General features: G+C 35.1%; 1 protein-coding gene across 5 annotated transcripts in view; it reads right to left on the bottom strand.

The window, feature by feature from the left end:
- Adgrl3 (adhesion G protein-coupled receptor L3) overlaps nucleotides 1-16,973 on the bottom strand; it is a 648,664-nt gene that overhangs the window by 284,823 nt on the left and 346,868 nt on the right. For all 5 annotated transcript variants that reach the window (XM_048363857.1, XM_048363853.1, XM_048363854.1 and 2 more), the window contains one exon: nucleotides 2,005-2,114. In XM_048363857.1, the coding sequence (XP_048219814.1) occupies nucleotides 2,005-2,114 (110 nt within the window). The remainder of the gene's footprint in view (nucleotides 1-2,004; nucleotides 2,115-16,973) is intronic.

Raw genomic sequence — 16,973 nt, 5'->3', positions numbered from 1 at the left:
GTGAAACAAGCATACTGAATATTTTAATATAAGAAATATACCTCTAAAGTTGTCAGTAATATTTCAGGGTTATGAGACACTAGCATATATAAAATTGTAAGAAATCCATTTGCTCTTTCTGAAATTTTATGAGAAGGGAAGTCTGTGGTAAAACATGATATTTTTAATGGAAAAGTATAAGAGCAAGTAAATTAAGCTGATGGTATTTCAGAATGAATTTTTCCAGAACATTTTGGAGTAGTGATCTTCAAAGAAATTCTGATGAAATACAGGAAATTGAAGAGAAAGCTGTGAAAGTTTTACATTTTAAAAATTATGTTAAAATCTATAACATTTTATTTCCAGTATCATGTTTCAAAATATGAGAATGAATATATGACTGTAAAGTTTCTAAAACTGTCTTTACAAGTGAAGTCTACCCTATTACGCTGTTGTAAAATGTCATTCTTAAACAGGATACAACACATTTCACCAAGATCTTATTATGCAACTCAAATAGAATTGTCTTATTTCAACATGGCCTATGCATGTCATTTCTTTAACATAATGCTAGTGAATGATAATTTGTTACTAGGATGTTTACATTTTGCATAGAATAGAGAGCAATATCTCTCCTCTCTGGATATAATGAGGTAACAATGTAAGAAAGACAATTTAATGGAGATTTAAAAACAATAACAAAAAACTTACAAATGTATGTATTCTTATAACAGGGATTAGCATATAAAACGTTACTATATAAACTTTTGCTAATCAATTGCGCTATAAGACAAATATGATTTACTCTTGATTTCTCAATACAAGTGTCTTTTCTTATTGTTAAATCCATTCATTTCTTTCTGCCTCAATTTCTTTTTTTTTTTTAAGTCTACACACTTCATTTGTAAGTAATGTGCCACTTCTTCAAATAGGCTTGAATGAGACAAGATTGAAAACAGTCTGTTGCCCAGTAAACCTGCTGATCGCCAGATACTCTGCTCCTCGGAGACATCAAAGGAAGTTGGAACCTGGGCTTTGTTTATGATCCCAGGTGTTTTCTATCTCTGAGATAAGAAGATGAACATCTAATACATGACTACACGATTTCCTGAGTGATTTTTACTAAGAAACCCCAGGATAATTCACCATTCTTTTTCAGATAGTGATTCTTTCTTTAGGTAGAAAAGTCAGAAAATGTTCCATATTACGTTGTTTGATTCTTCATTCCTGAGCCAAATATGCATTGCTAATTTGTACCATGTCTGACACAAAAGTTGCAAAGACAGGGCTGGGAATATGGTCTAGTGATAGAGTGCTTGCCTCGTAAACATGAAGCTCTGGGTTTGATTCCTTAGTACCACATATATAGAAAAAGTCAGAAGTGGTGCTGTGGCGCAAGTGGTAGAGTGGTAGACTTGTGCAAAAAGAAGCCAAAGACACTGCTTAGGCCCTGAGTTCAAGCCCCAGGACTGGCCAAAAAGAAAGTTTCAAAGGCAAACTTCCAGAAGCTTTGGAAAATATACTCGCAAATGTTCTTCAGCTCATGTATTCTTTGTGTTTTCTTACCAGTGTGTATCCTCTGGATGAATATATTTCTGATTGTCAAGAGGCTGAAAACACGTGAAACTCAGATATATTTCACCATTTGTCAACTCCTATACAATTATGTATGCAAGCAATTATTTATTTTCACTATCTCTGTGTTAGATTTGAAGGGAGGCAAGCATGATATATCGTCTTGGCCTTTTTTTTCAAAACATCTATGTTCTTGAATGAATAGTGTGAAATTATGTACTGTTGCATAAAATCATCACAGGAAACTTACATGCTATCAGGAACAAGGAACATGTAATTTTTCCAACAATGGGGAAGGTAAGAATCTTCCAACATTTTTAAAAATAAAGTTTATGTCTTGCTTTTCATCGTTTTAGTTATTATATACATTCACAGAGAATATTTATTAAATGCATGCATAGCTTTAGATACCTTTCCTCTTAACAAGAAAAAGTACAGAAGTGTACATACTATAAGGGACGCATTCGTACTGCACTTCAAGGTACTTATAGGTTCCCGGGCATGGGTCTGGGAACACATCAGGGCCAGCCACCACAGCACACTGGGTTCTGTTATTGCATCTGAAATCGAGAGAAAAAGACATAAGCAAATGCAAAGTTAGATCATAATTAAACTGATGTGAAATCATTACTAACATCTACACTAACCTTATTTTTATTTTGTTTCTAAATTACACAGATTTTAATAGTGTGTCGTTTAACCAAAGGTTTTAGACTCATTTAGTGCTTATGGTCGTACTGTTGTTTTATTTATTTATTTACTTTTGAAAGGTAGATATAAAAATCAATCTACTGAAGTACTCCTGAAAGAACAAAAATTGGCCTAGAGATAAAGGCAGGGAAAGAATTATTTGATAAGAAAAACATACTCCCATTTAATAAAATATATTTGAAAATTATAACCACAGTTTCGATGAAGAGCTGTAAGATGATTACGATAGATCCCTCGTAATTCCTCTTAAATTCCTTCAATGAAAACTAATTAATAATCATTAGCAAAGGTTTAAAGGCATTAAAAAGCTACACATTGAAGAGGTAAACAGAAGGCATAAAACTGTAAAACCACTGGAAGAAAACATAGAATACAGGATTTTCTAGATTTAACCCGCAACATAGAAGCAACTAAAGTAAAAATAGCCAATGAAGTTGTGACTGCACAGCTACAGGAACAATGTCTGGGAGACCAGTGTTTGCAATTTACTTGCTACTATTTTTGTTTTAAAGTAGGATGGCTGCCGTTCACTGGATGAGTTACTAAGCATCAGCCTCATTGATCAGATGAGTCATTTCCCTAGAGTCATTGTACTTCTCTCCTATTTGCTACGTCTTTTCTGAAATGAAGAGTACTAAACCCCATTTTTGAGGCTAGAACAGGGACCTGAAAACCATAATGCACTGATGTCTTATTGGAGAACAAACCATGGGTGTCATGGTCACTCTAGGATCTAACTGAGTTCATCTAGACAGAATCTCAGGAGAAATGCTATGGCACTGAGGAGGAGAGGTCCAGAAGTGAAAGACCCGAGTGACTCCACATTCACTTAGCTGTGGTTTGAGTCAGGCATTCTGGGGATCTTCTCAAATCAAATAAAGCCTTTATAACCAGGGCCTTCAAATCAATGCATTCAGCAGTACCAATATTCAGAAATCCCAATTCAGAAATAAGCAGTACATAGAAGGACAAATAGGATATATGTATATTTTCCAAAAGAAATACACGGAACATGAAACTTTAATTGAACACACATTATAAAGTTACAATTGACATAGAATGTATGAGTACTCGTGATTTTTACTTAACAGATATTAATCAATATGTCAAATTCTGTTATCTGTGGGCATTAATTTTAATGCAGTGTTGCTTAATTAAAGTATCTCATGGAATATAATTCATAGAAGATACACATCTTCCATACCACAGGATTAGTAATGGGATACAAGTTCATTTAGTGCTAAGATGTTCATTCTAACACAGTTTATAGCAGTATAGCACCAAAAGAGTTTAAGGACAAAATACAAAATATGGTGCTTGCCAAGCACGTACAAGGCCTTAGTTAATTCAATTCCTATTTCTGGAAAAAAATCATTATAATAAGTGTTATAATCAAAATATCATATATAGGTAAGCAATGTTTTCTCTATTTGCCACAACATATTGTATAATACAGTAAGGATACTGCTTAATTTATGTGTATATAAATTATTCAGAAGATATTACACATAAAATGAGGCCCTTACTTTTTTGCTGAATTCAATGCAATGGTGCTACTTTTATGTCCAGTATTCAGATTAAAATTTAACATGTCATATGTCATATTTAACAACAATATACTTCAAGATGAGGCACATAAAAATAATATAGACTCTTAGGAAGTTGGGCAAGTAGGCAGAATGGCAAGAGAACACATTGGACTTGAGAATAATCCATGCACTCTTTTATTTGAAGGGTAAGTGGGCAGGGAAATGCTGGGAATTAAACCAGGGTCTTCCACATGGTAGGCAAGTACTCTATGTCTGAAAAAATAATCCCAAGAAGGAAGGGAGGGAGGGAGAAAGGGAGGGGTGGGAGGGAAGGAAAAACAGAAGGAAAGGAGAAAGAAAGAAAAGGTAGAAAGGAAAGAAAGAGGGAGGGAGCAAGAGAGGGAGGGAGGGAGGAAGGAAGGAAAGAAGAAAGGAAATGATTCGAGTAAAATACTCTCGCATTTCGTTTCTATACTATTCCGCATTTCTATATATCCCATATAAATTCTCCAATAATAAGAATTAATTTTTATTATATCTTTAAAGTGAGTGTGTGCACACCGGCTATTACGAGAAATGTTAAGGAGCTTTGAAAATGATGTGTCAGTCATATGACTGTGTTCTAAGACTTCACTAAAAAGTACTGAATTTTTACATAATAAGATCAAACAGTGTCAAAAATAAGGTTCCAAATAAAGTTTAGGAACACGATGTACACCAACTTACACTACCACACATTTAATCACATTCCAACTAAATCATGTGGGATGAGGCGCCATGCTTCCCCTGAGCATATACAAGCTGCCCTCATCAGCTACCCAACTCAGTGTTTTAATAATACAGCAACGACTAACATGTTAGTGTATTAACACTATAACAAATATGCATTTTTTTCTGTAAGAGAAAACCTACTTTGAAGATTCCTTGTAGTGAAACAAGGCATTCTCATCTGCCAATGTTTAAAGTCTCCAAGTGGAGACTAACATGGGTACCTAAGAGTTTGGGTTCTCAGGTTTAAATATAGCAATGTAAGAATATACAAGTTAACATGTAGATGTCACCAGCAATTTGCTCAATATCCATCAACAGAACAATTCTCTTTTTCCTCCAGACAGTTGTTTTTAGAGACTTAAGACCTGCTGACACAACATTCATATTAAAATTGGAAGACAGGGAATAAGTCTACCATCTAATGCTTGAACATGAATATCTAATGATAGCCTATAGATGCGTATATCTTCCTAATCTAGACATAAAAGCCTAGGGAACTGCATGATATCTGATGATAGAATATGATGTAGCAGAATGCGTACATCAAAAAGGAATCATTAAGATTACAAGTGCATAAAAGATAAAAATCAGTCATCATTAAAAAGATTAATTGAGGGACGGAGTGAGTTGGAAGGGATGGGTGAGAATGAAGAATCAGGTGAATTTGGTCAAGATTCACTGTATTCATATAGTACTTTGTTCAATAGCAACTCCTGTGTGCAACTACTTAAAGATAAAAATAAAATTTGAAAAGAATTTTCTCTTTATTATAATGCTAAGAAGCACTATTCATATTGGAATTTTGATGTTGTCCATTTAGAAATGAGTTACAAAAGTAATAAGGGGCCATGTTTATTTATTTATTTTTTTGGCCAGTCCTGGGCCTTGGACTCAGGGCCTGAACACTGTCCCTGGCTTCTTTTTTGCTCAAGGCTAGCACTCTGCCACTTGAGCCACAGCACCACTTCTGGCCATTTTCTGTATATGTGATGCTGGGGAATTGAACCCAGGGCCTCATGTATACGAGCCAAGCACTCTTGCCATTAGGCCATATCCCGCCCCATGTTTTTTTTTTTTTTTATTTTTGAGAAATGTGATTTTGAATCATTAAACCTATTACAGGATCTTCCAGAGGAAATTGACCATGTTTGTAAAGGAAGTCTTATGAATCAGTAGTCCATTTTCTATGTAACTTTGTATGTTATCTCACAAACATGTCTATACATTAGAGAAATGTAATGTAACCCAAGGAAGAGCCAGTGTTATGACCCAAGTGGCACGAAGTATAGTCATGAGGCATTAGGTTGGTTTTGTTATTGCTTCTCATTGAGTTATTATATAAATTAGAGGAATGAAAAAAATAAAATTGTACTTTAAGAAAAGAGTCCCCAGAGAGCTACTTTGCTCCTTTAGCATATGAGAACCCAATGATACCATTTATGAAAGATGCCATTTATGGAAGATGTCATTTATGAAAGATGCCATTTATGGAAGATGTCATTTATAAAAGATGCCATTTATGGAAGTTGACATTTATGTGAAGTTGTGCTCTCACCAAGCACAAAATCTGCTGGCACCTGAACCTTGACATCTCAATCTCCAAGAACTATAATAAACAAATTTGTTTTTGTAAAAATGAACAAATGAATAACAATGAACAAAGGACAATGAACAATGAATAAATAACAAATGAATAAAATGAACAAATAAATTAACTATAGAAATATTTTTGAAATGTAACCTTTTGCATTCTTACAAGTCTGAATATCACAATTCCAATCTGAAGTTTCTGGACTCAGGTCAAGATTACAGATAGTATTGATTCCAGATGGAGGTGCTGTGGGAAGAGAAAAGCTTTCCTTCCCTACTCTTCAAACTCTAGAGGCTCTCTCATTTGATTGTGGACCCATGATGCAACATATTTTGTTCCTCTGAGATATCATCATCTCATTACCTTCATTTCCCCTGACATTCTTGCAATTTTTTTTTTTGTCAGTCCTAGGGCTTGGACTCAAGGACTGAGCACTGTCCCTGGCTTCTTTTTGCTCAATGCTACCACTCTACCTCTTAAGCTACATCACTGGCTTTTTCTGCTTATGTGGTACTGAGGAATCAAATCCGGGGCTACATGCAGGCTAGGCAAGCATTCTACTGCTAAGACATATTCCAAGGCCTCTTACAAACTTTTATTTATTTGTTTATTTATTTTTATTTCTCTTAAGACAAGGACTCATTATGTAGCTAAGTCTGGCCCAAACCGTTGATTCTCATTTCTCAGATTCCAGAATAAATGATTACAGGCATGCATTGCTAAGCCTAGCTTCTTGTATTTCTTTTAAAACGGCCCGTTAGCTACTACTTAGGGTCTATCCAGAATAATCTGACTGTCTTAATTTCCATCACTTCATCAAATATTAAAATGCTCTTCAGAAGAAGGGATGTCGATCTAGTGGTAGACAAATGGCCTAGCAAACAAGAAGCCTTGGTTTCATTTGGCAGAAGTAAAAAAGAAAGAAAGGGTGAAAGGGGAGAAAAAGAAGAGATAGGAAAGAAAGGAAAGAGAGAAAGTACAACCTAAGAAATGAAAGAAAAGACCAAAAAGAGAAAAAGAAAAAAATACATACGGAAGCATTTGGTCACACAAGAAAACATTCACAAGTTAATGGATTCTTGGAGAGTCATTTTTCAATGTATCACAAGTTCTAATGCAAAAAGGCAGACAGAAAACTGTGTCTGTGTGGTCACCTTACATCCTGATTTATGTAGAAATATTATATTGCAAGCAAGTGTGGTGGCACACCCCTTTGCTACCTATGCAAAAGACTGAAGCAAGAGGACTGAGAATTTGAGGCTAATTTGGGCTACATAATAAAAACATACCCCCCAAAACAAAATATACAGGATGTATTATCTTCAGTATTGTTCTATATTTTTTCTATATATCATATACAAAATTACCCAGTTTAAACTAATGGGTCAAGTTCACTGAAAGTTCCATGAGTTTGTACATTCTCATTTGGATCACTGTAGACTTGCCAATATACAAAATTATTAACATATGTAGGAAACTGTTAATAGTTAGCTGCTCAAGAAAGCTGAAACTTAAAAGCCCTATACAAACATATGTGCCTTTCATTGTGCAAGTTTGTATAATACAAAGGCATTTCCCTGGCCTCTAATAGATTTTTTGGGGGGCTGGGGGGGCCAGTCCTGGGGCTTGGACTCTGGGCCTGAGTACTGTCCCTGGCTTCTTTTTGCTCAAGGCTGGCACTCTGCCACTTGAGCCACAGCACCACTTCTGGCCATTTTCTGTATATGTGGTGCTGGGGAATCGAACCAAGGCCTCATGTATATGAGGCAGGCACTCTTGCCACTAGGCCATATCCCCAGCCCCCCTCTAATAGATTTTAAAACATAAATTTAAAAACCAGAAACTTTATCAGGATTAACTCCCATAATGTATCCATGAATTTTGAACCTTAAAGATGTATTCCTGGAATTCTTAAATGACTCAATAATATTGTGAATCTATAGAAACATATTTAAAGGTGTAGTAACCATGCAAAGAAGAACAATTTACAAGTATTCTACATATTTTTGCCAATATTTGATAAAATAAATTATTATATCCATCCATCAATATCCATACAACATATTTACAGAGCCCATTCCAGAAAAAAATGACGTTATTTCAGATACATGAGTAGAATTCATAGAAATGAGCATTCAAACAAATGGAAATGTACTTTCAAATGAACACATCCACATGCATTGCTTGGAAAAGCATTTTGGTCCTGGTTCTATAATGGTTATTTCTAATCTCTAATCTTCCTGTCATTGAATGCTCTGACAAAGGCTAGATGGAATTATGAAAGTTTTCATTTAGAAATAAATGGAACTACATCCATTTTAGCTCATTACCATCTACTTGTGGAAATATTTGGGAGCTGAAACGCTCTTTATTGGCATGTATGGTTAACTAAATAAATTGAATTCTGGACTTCAGTTCATTATCTGAAAAGTGTAGAAAATCAAGAATCTACTCATTTTGTCTTAAATCTGAAGGAACAATATTCTATAGGTTCTTCATTAATATGTGTTTTTTATGCACAAACTGCCCTTACATGAAGGCAATGTCAACTTTTCTATAATTGAGTAGAATATTCACATCTGAGTCTATTTTGCAGGCATAGTTATGCTATTATACCTTTCAAATCTTTTTTGTCAAAAACAGACTTTAATTCATTATATTTCATGTGAATGCAAGAAAGCATTCATTTATTCTAAGCTAAAGAATGTGATATTTGTTTAGTTAAGATTTTTTTCTGCTGAATATTTGGTATTTCCAAATGAAACAATTTATATTTAAAAAATCAAGGAGAAATGAATCAAATCTTGAGAAAGCAAACTGAAAAATGAATCTTAATAATATGTTATATTGAAGTCGGTTACCATTAAAGACTGTGAAAGAAAAACTATAGGATTCGCTAGGAAAAAACAATCTCCTTTGGTTTCTTCACATTTGCTTTTAATAAAGTTCTAAAAGCAATGGAATAACTGTGTGCATATGTGCTTTCAACTGTGCTTTATTAAAAATAAAAGATTTCTGAAGTGTGGATAGAATGTAGAGGGAAATAAATGGTGGTATCACACCCTGTATGTAGAGTTAAAATCTGTATTTCCCCGTGCATTCTTGAAATGTTCATTAAGTTTCCATAGCACACTCATGAAATTTCAGTTTGTGTCATGCTTTATAAACACAATGTAGCAGTGTTGATGTCCACCATAATAAAAAATGAAAAATAAAAATTACCAAATGCCACAGACTGAAAACTCATAATCCTCTTGTGCTCCTTTTTTCTTGTATGTTATATCTTCTACTCTGGCTGGTTATGCTGGCCTTTCATACGAAGGGAGCTTCATACGAAGCCCACTCATGAACTCAGATACAATCCTAGAATCCAGTCATTTCCATTTTTAGTAGTAATTATGAGAAATGTGATCCCATGTTTTTCTGTTTACCTCAAAATGCACATGGATTGAAAAAACAGCCAACACAAGTAAAAGTGACTCAATAAAGGCTTAGACTATTTTATGTTAAAATTTGGAACACAGATTGGTTACAGTTGGTTACTTCAATGATGTACACGAATTATTTTCACAATTTGAAGTCTTTAAAATGTTCTTGGGTTTTCTTTTAAAGTCCCAGGATGATTGTGGGATGTTCAAAATTATTTGAGATGGTAATGTACAGTGTGTATGTGTGTGTGTGTGTGTGTGTGTGTAAAACTTTTGTCTTATAAACCACTCAACAGATTATGCTTCAAAGAAGTTAACTAAATGACGAAATGCCAAGGATCTGTCAATTAATTTATTCCTAAAATCATCACACCATATGACAAGATGAGTTTTGTCTAGTGAAGACTCAGGACCATATTAGGATCAGAGAGGTGATCAGTTTTCTCATACACATCTGGCCACTCACAGAACAGTGAAAGCAATTAAGTTCTGGTAGTTAGCAAGCAGAAAATGGAAGTTTGGGATGGATTTGTGTTAAGCAAACAACAACAACTGACATACTGTTCTCTGCAGTATAATCCTTTACTGAAAAGGGCCTAATTTAGGTCATGTACTATAGACCTTTGGTATTGGCCGCTGTGTGTCCCCAAGAAGACAAATGTTGAGGAAAATCTACACACTCAGGGTGCATAGAGTTCAATGCTATACAGCTTGGCGGATAATCCATTTTCCCTGAAAAGTGATTCAAGTACCTCTGAAGACACGCCCCCTTTCAATAAATTTAAAATGTTCACCTAACCCTTAAATCATGCACATTCACAGATTTGCTTTTGCGCCACTTTTGCTTTTTTGAAGGCAGATTTTTTTTTTCTCAAATAAAGCACAGGGGAAACTCAGCAATCATACAATGACTTAAATGTTATGAGATATCTCTTTTATAGTGTGCTAGATGAATATTAAAATGAAGTCATCAAGTTGGAACATAGTTCTACAGCAAAATTTAAAAATACGTTCATTAAAAACAAGTGAGGTCAGGTGAAGATTACATACTATGGCCATTTGTCAAAAAAAGAAGGAAGGGAAGGTGGGATGAAGGGAGGGAGGGAGGCAGAAAAAGAAAGAGAGAATGAAAGAGAAAAGAAAGAAAAAAGAGAGAAAGAAGGAAAGAAAGGAGGGGGAGGGAGGGAGGTAGAAAGAAAACTATGGAATTGTATGTATGCATAGTTGTAGAAAACAGCATTAAAGGATTTACAACAAATACAATTGTCACTCCAGTGTAGAATAATAATGAATTATTAATTGTTTACTTTGTGATAAGTTAATATTTCATGATTAGTTCAAACTATTTAAAACTTAAAAATGTGACAACCCTTAATGCTTTTAATAGTTAAAAGTTGTATATATTAAATTCTATTTATACACCTTTCGTAAGTTATTTTTCTATATTATCCACCACCCATTCTGCTTTACTAATAGCATATCTCTCTGTCTCTAAATGTATACTTTATTCATTTCCTGTATTGAGCACTTTCTACAAGAGAGTGTGTTAGTTCAGGTCACAATGATAATCTAGTATATCAATGTCCGATAACTGGCAGCCAGCAATTACGAATGGATAATTTCCCCTACGGGGTTGTTTGCATTTGTCCTTTCTAGAGTTATGATCCAGTGCACCAAGAGTATCGTGTTAAAGTGTAAGCAGAATATTGAACCCAAGACATTACCTGAGATATATCATTCATACTTTCAGGCTGGGGAACAACACCACAATATTAAGGTTTTACACAAAGCTACAATGCCTATGTGCCTCTGATCATATCAATTGTAATTTATTAAAATGCACTCCCGGAAATGGAATCAAGAGGTTTGTTTTTCTTTTTGTCTTGTTTGTTTAGCTATTCTGGGTGAGGGGTAAAGGGAGAGAGAAATGTAGGGACAAAGGGTAAAGAAATACAGCAGTACTACTCACTAGATACTACAATTTATGGTGTGGATGGGAGGGAAAAAAGGACAGTGAAGGAAGGGGTGACATTGTCCAAAAAGAAATGACTCATTATGTGACATATAAATGGTAACATCTCTCTATACATGACTTTTATAATAACAATTTCAAATAATTAATTAAAAAGATATTAAGGTTTTAGTGAATCAGAAGAGGGGAATTTTATATTATCATTAGCTTTTTAAAATACAAAAAATAATAAGTAAATAATTCAGTTCATACACTGAAATTAGATACACGAAAATTCTATAGCATCTTCTAATGATGGACATTTCTATTATTCAAGGGAAATGAGATTAAATAGTTTCACTGTTTAAATTGTTTGATTTATAACGATGAAGTTACAATTACAAAATAAAAAACATTTATATCCAATGTGAAATTGTGGTAATGCAATAATCAACCACAACCACTACTTTGTATCATAACCTTGAAAGAAAAATATTAACATCAATACTACAGTCACTATACTATTTTAAGTTCCATAAATATTCCTGATTCCAAATAAATTATGTGTAGGACAACTTATGATGCAAGTAGACATATGTTCTACTAGACTGGGCTACTTAGTATTTAAGTAGACATCACTATATATATATATATATCACTTATTATGCTCTGAGGTAAGGCAGTGACTTCTCTATTTTCAAGGATATATTTTCATTTCAGTAATAATTATAATTTTCTTGAGAACAATCTTTTTTTTCCCACTGCTGTTTATCGTTGTTTCTGATGCAGATAGGTCTGTTCACTCTATAGAAAACAAAACCATCAAGGGCAGATGAGGGTATAGGTATTTTATAACAGAAAATAAAAGAACTAAAGAAACATTTAAGGTTCCAAAAGAAAAAGACAGCCCCTAATAGTTGTAATGTTTGAAGTCAATAGGGCAAAAGAACCAATGTGCACAATAGCCTTGGAGCATGAATGGCTGGAGTGCAACACTGCTAGGCAGAGAATGCAAAAGCTGACCTAAGTTCCTGTGTGTGTGGACCCCTGTAAGGAAGGTGAGGAGCACGCTGCTGTGCACACTGCGGGAGCTCCCAATGGCCTCCCTGCGCTTCAGCAAGCACAGATCCTTGGCAACTTTGTGTTATCCTGTACCCCAGGAGGAGTGAGCACACTGGTAGGCACACTCTTAAACCTAATGGTTTACTGCTATGCTCAAGAAAGTTTACAGATTAGCTTAAACCTTGTGTCCAAAGAAAGAACATGAGCATCGCTTCATTGGTTTTACAGTAGGTATGTCTGAAATATCTAGCTATTTCCAATGTAACACATACACGCTTAGTTCATTAGAATTTGTTGAGGTTTGGGGGTGTAAGGGGGAGGTTTATTTCTCCAAAGAATGAGAAAAAAATAAAAATCAATAATTTATTTCAATTTAATTATTTCATAAATGCAAATATATTATACATGCTATATTTGCATTTATCTATCTATCATCTATCTATCTACCTATCTATCTTCCCTTCTCCCTTTTCTGAGTAGATTATTGGCAATAAAAATCTCACAGACTTTCCAACCCTGGCTGGCTTGGAACTGCAGTCCTCAGATCTGAGCCTTCTGAGTAGCTAGGATTACAGGCGTGAGCCACCAGTGTCCCCTTAAAATATCTTTTAACATATATAACACTAAGCAAATAGTGTGATTGACCTGAGTCATATACACATGCACATGCATGTTTGTATGTATTAATGTCATATATGTGTGTATGTGACACACACATATCTGTAGATTGTAGCTCTTCAGAGACATGAACCTGGAGAGTGTGGCAGAGCTGGCAGACAGTCCCTGGAGGTAGCAGAAAGAAGAGCAGTTTTCTTCTTCTCCCTTCCCTGTAGTCTCATTAGAAAGGATACCTGCCTACGCTGGAGGGAAAGCCAGCTCACTCTTGAGAGACCCAACCAAGTTACATAACAGCCATCGAAAAGTTGGAGAACCTTGAAAGGAAGTAGAACAAAGAACAAGAGCAGCGAGAGGGAAACACATGTTATCTATGGGTTACCATAATACATTTGATAAATAAACTTACTCCTAAAGCAAACTCTGAAAAGTGTTGACATTTAGCAACTGTCATTAAACTGAAGGATGTTCACTGTCCTTACAGTGGGGGAGCGGGGTGTGGGGGGGGGGGGTTAGTGGGAGTCTTCTGTTAATGGATGTTAGCTGAGAGATGAAGGAATTTATAAAGGGAGAAAACAGCAGAAGCTAACATTGACACAATGGAAGAGACCAAATGGCCATCTGAAATCTCTAAATGAATTGAAATAAGCAGTCTGCCATCAAGCATGGAGGTAGGAAGATCAATGTTTCAACTCTATTTAGTGAGGAGGCCCAATCCAGGAATGTGACATCAATGACTAAATCTTATGTTGCCCAAATCCTGTAAAATTCAAAGGTAAAAACATACAATCGATTTTCTTGCCAGGCACACTGGTTGTTTACGACTGTAATCCTAGCTAATCAGAAGGCTGGGATCTGAGCATTGTGATATCAAGCCAGCCCATGCAGGAAAGTCCATGAGACTACTTGAAAAAGCAGGAAGTGTTACTATGGCTCAACGGGTAGAGCACTAGCCTTGAGCCAAAGGAGCTCAAGGACAGCACAGAGGCCCTGAGTTCAAGCCACAGAACCCACACCAAAAACAATATAGATAGGCACGCTTTTTTTTTTCTTTCACATATATCTTACTTAAGAATAAATAAGTCATATCTATGGATATTTTTAACATGTGGCTTTAAGATTTAGACTCCAAAATTTTCCAATGAATATTTCACCTAAACTTCAAAAACAATTGAAGTTCACTGAGGGCAGCCATGGAAACGTATGTCATAAAATATGACATCAGTATATCCATTCCGTTATTCCTTTATTGTAATTCCTCTTTTAAGTCAGTAAGTAGTTATATCTAGTCTTTCATACATTTCATTATTATTTCTCATTCCAGAAATAATGAATTTATGCATCCACTAATATTTCATTTTACAATTTTGTTTTCACATAGAATTTCCACAGACCACCCTAGAAGTAGTGTCATATAACAAAAATTCATGACTTAGAAATTTTAATAATTTGCGGTTTTGTTTTGGAGGAATGTAATTTTTTTAGTGCTGCATATATTTTAGATATGAGGCCTTTGTCCATTGTATGGCCAGTAAAGATCTTTTCCCAATCTGTGGGCTTTCTGTTTATCTTGCGAGCTATGTCCTTTGCCTTGCAGAAGCTCTGCAGTTTGATGCAGTCCCATTTGTCCATCCTTTCTTTGATTTGTCGCATTTCTGGGTCTTTGTTAAGGAAGTTCCATCCTGTGCCAAGGAGCCCAAGTGTTTCTTCTACTCCTTCCTTTACAGTTTTCAGAGTATCTGTTTTAATTTCGAGGTCTTTGATCCATTTGGAATTGATTTTGGTGCAGGGTGATATATAAGGATCTAGTTTTAGATTTTCAATATGTTGAACCAGTTTTGCCAGCACCATTTGTGAAAGAGGCTATCTTTCTTCCAGACTATTTTTTAGATCCTTTATCAAAGATTAAGTAGACGTAGTTCTGTGGGTTTATTTCTGGGTGTTCAATTCGGTTCCATTGGTCTGCAGGCCTGTTCTGGTGCCAATACCAAGCTGTTTTTATTACTACAGCTTTATAATACAGCTAGAAGTTTGGTACTGTAATTCCTCCAGCACTGTTCTTTCTGCCTAGAATTGTTTTTTAGCCCTCTCAACAAGTAGGCTAAAGACTTAAAAAGGGACTTCTCTGATAAGGAAATGAGAATGGCCAAGAGACTTATGAAAAAGTGCTCTACATCACTGGCCATAAAAGAAATGCAAATCAAAGCAACATTGAGATTCCATCTCACCCCAGGAAGAATGTCCTATATCAAGAAAACTAACAATAACAAATGTTGGAGGGGATGTGGCCAAAAGGGAACCCTACTTCATTGTTGGTGGGAATGTAAACTGGTTCAGCCACTCTGACAAGTGGTATGGAGATTCCTCAGAAGACTAAACATAGAGCTCCCCTATGACCCAGCAGCCCCACTCTTGGGCATCTACCCAAAAGACCACAAACAAGAACACACTAAAGCCACTAGCAAAACAATGTTCATCGCAGCACAATTTGTCATAGCTAGAATTTGGAAACAACCCAGATGCCACTCAGTAGACAAATGGATCAGGAAAATGTGGTACATATACACAATGGAATTTTATGCCTCTATCAGAAAGAATGACATTGCCCCATTCATAAGGAAATGGAAGGACTTGGAAAAACTTATACTAAGTGAACTGAGCCAGACCCAAAGAAACATGGACTCTATGGTCTCCCTCATAGGGAATAATTAGCACAGGTTTACTCTAGTACAGCAGTGGATCACAAGAGCCCAATAGCTATACCCTTATGAACACATAATATGATGCTAAGTGAAATGAACTCCATGTTATGGAAACGACTGTCATGTCACTGTTGTAATTACTTGCAACATGAGATGTGAAACCATAGCTTCTATTATTGATGATTCTCTTGTATCCCCTTCCTATGGTTGTACCTGCACTATCTCTGTATCTTGTCTGAGGACAGGGGAAACTGTGTATACTGGTATGAGAACTAGGAAATAGAAAGGGAATACCAAAATTGAGAGACACAGGGTAAAAAAGACAAATGACTACAAAAGCAATACTTGCAAAACTATTTGGTATAAATGAACTGAACAACTCATGGGGGAGGGAAACGGAAAGGGGGAGGGGGAAAGGGGGTATGAGGAAGGAGGTAACAAGCAGTACAAGAAATGTATCCAATGCCAAACGTATGAAAGTGTAACCTCTCTGTACCTCAGTTTGACAATAAAAATTTAACAATTTTTTAAATAATTTATGATATTTTAAAGTGGAAAACAGTATAATATATTTAGTGAAGTTTTAATGATTCATGAAACAAAATAAAAACAAAGGATTTGTATTCATGACAAATATTTATCACATTTTTCCATTTTTATTGTTTGGAGATTGCAATTATCCTTGCAATATGATCTTAAAAAGGCATTTCTTGCTTCTAATGGACAGTTAATAACTTGGTACAATTTCTGTTCATTTCTCAAATCTAAAATGCCTCTGCACATGAGAACTTTTACTATTAACCTTTTAAAACTACCAGGCAAGATGCATTGTACTCACAAAGAACATGTTGAATTGGAACTTCTTTGTACGACTACACATAATAAAAATTATTTTTAATTAAAATTAAAACTACAAGAAAAGAAATAAGTCATTTTGTCTCCAGAAACATAGTCTCTAAAGTTGAATGAAATGACTAATTAAACGTTTTTTCTATTCACTACTTATATTTTTCCATTATTGCTTTATATTTTTGTTGATCAGACAACTAAAACTGTTAA

Source organism: Perognathus longimembris, chromosome 16, assembly GCF_023159225.1.
Source record: "Perognathus longimembris pacificus isolate PPM17 chromosome 16, ASM2315922v1, whole genome shotgun sequence".
NCBI classification, from domain to species: domain Eukaryota; kingdom Metazoa; phylum Chordata; class Mammalia; order Rodentia; family Heteromyidae; genus Perognathus; species Perognathus longimembris.
This window is presented reverse-complemented; position numbering and strand designations above follow the sequence as displayed.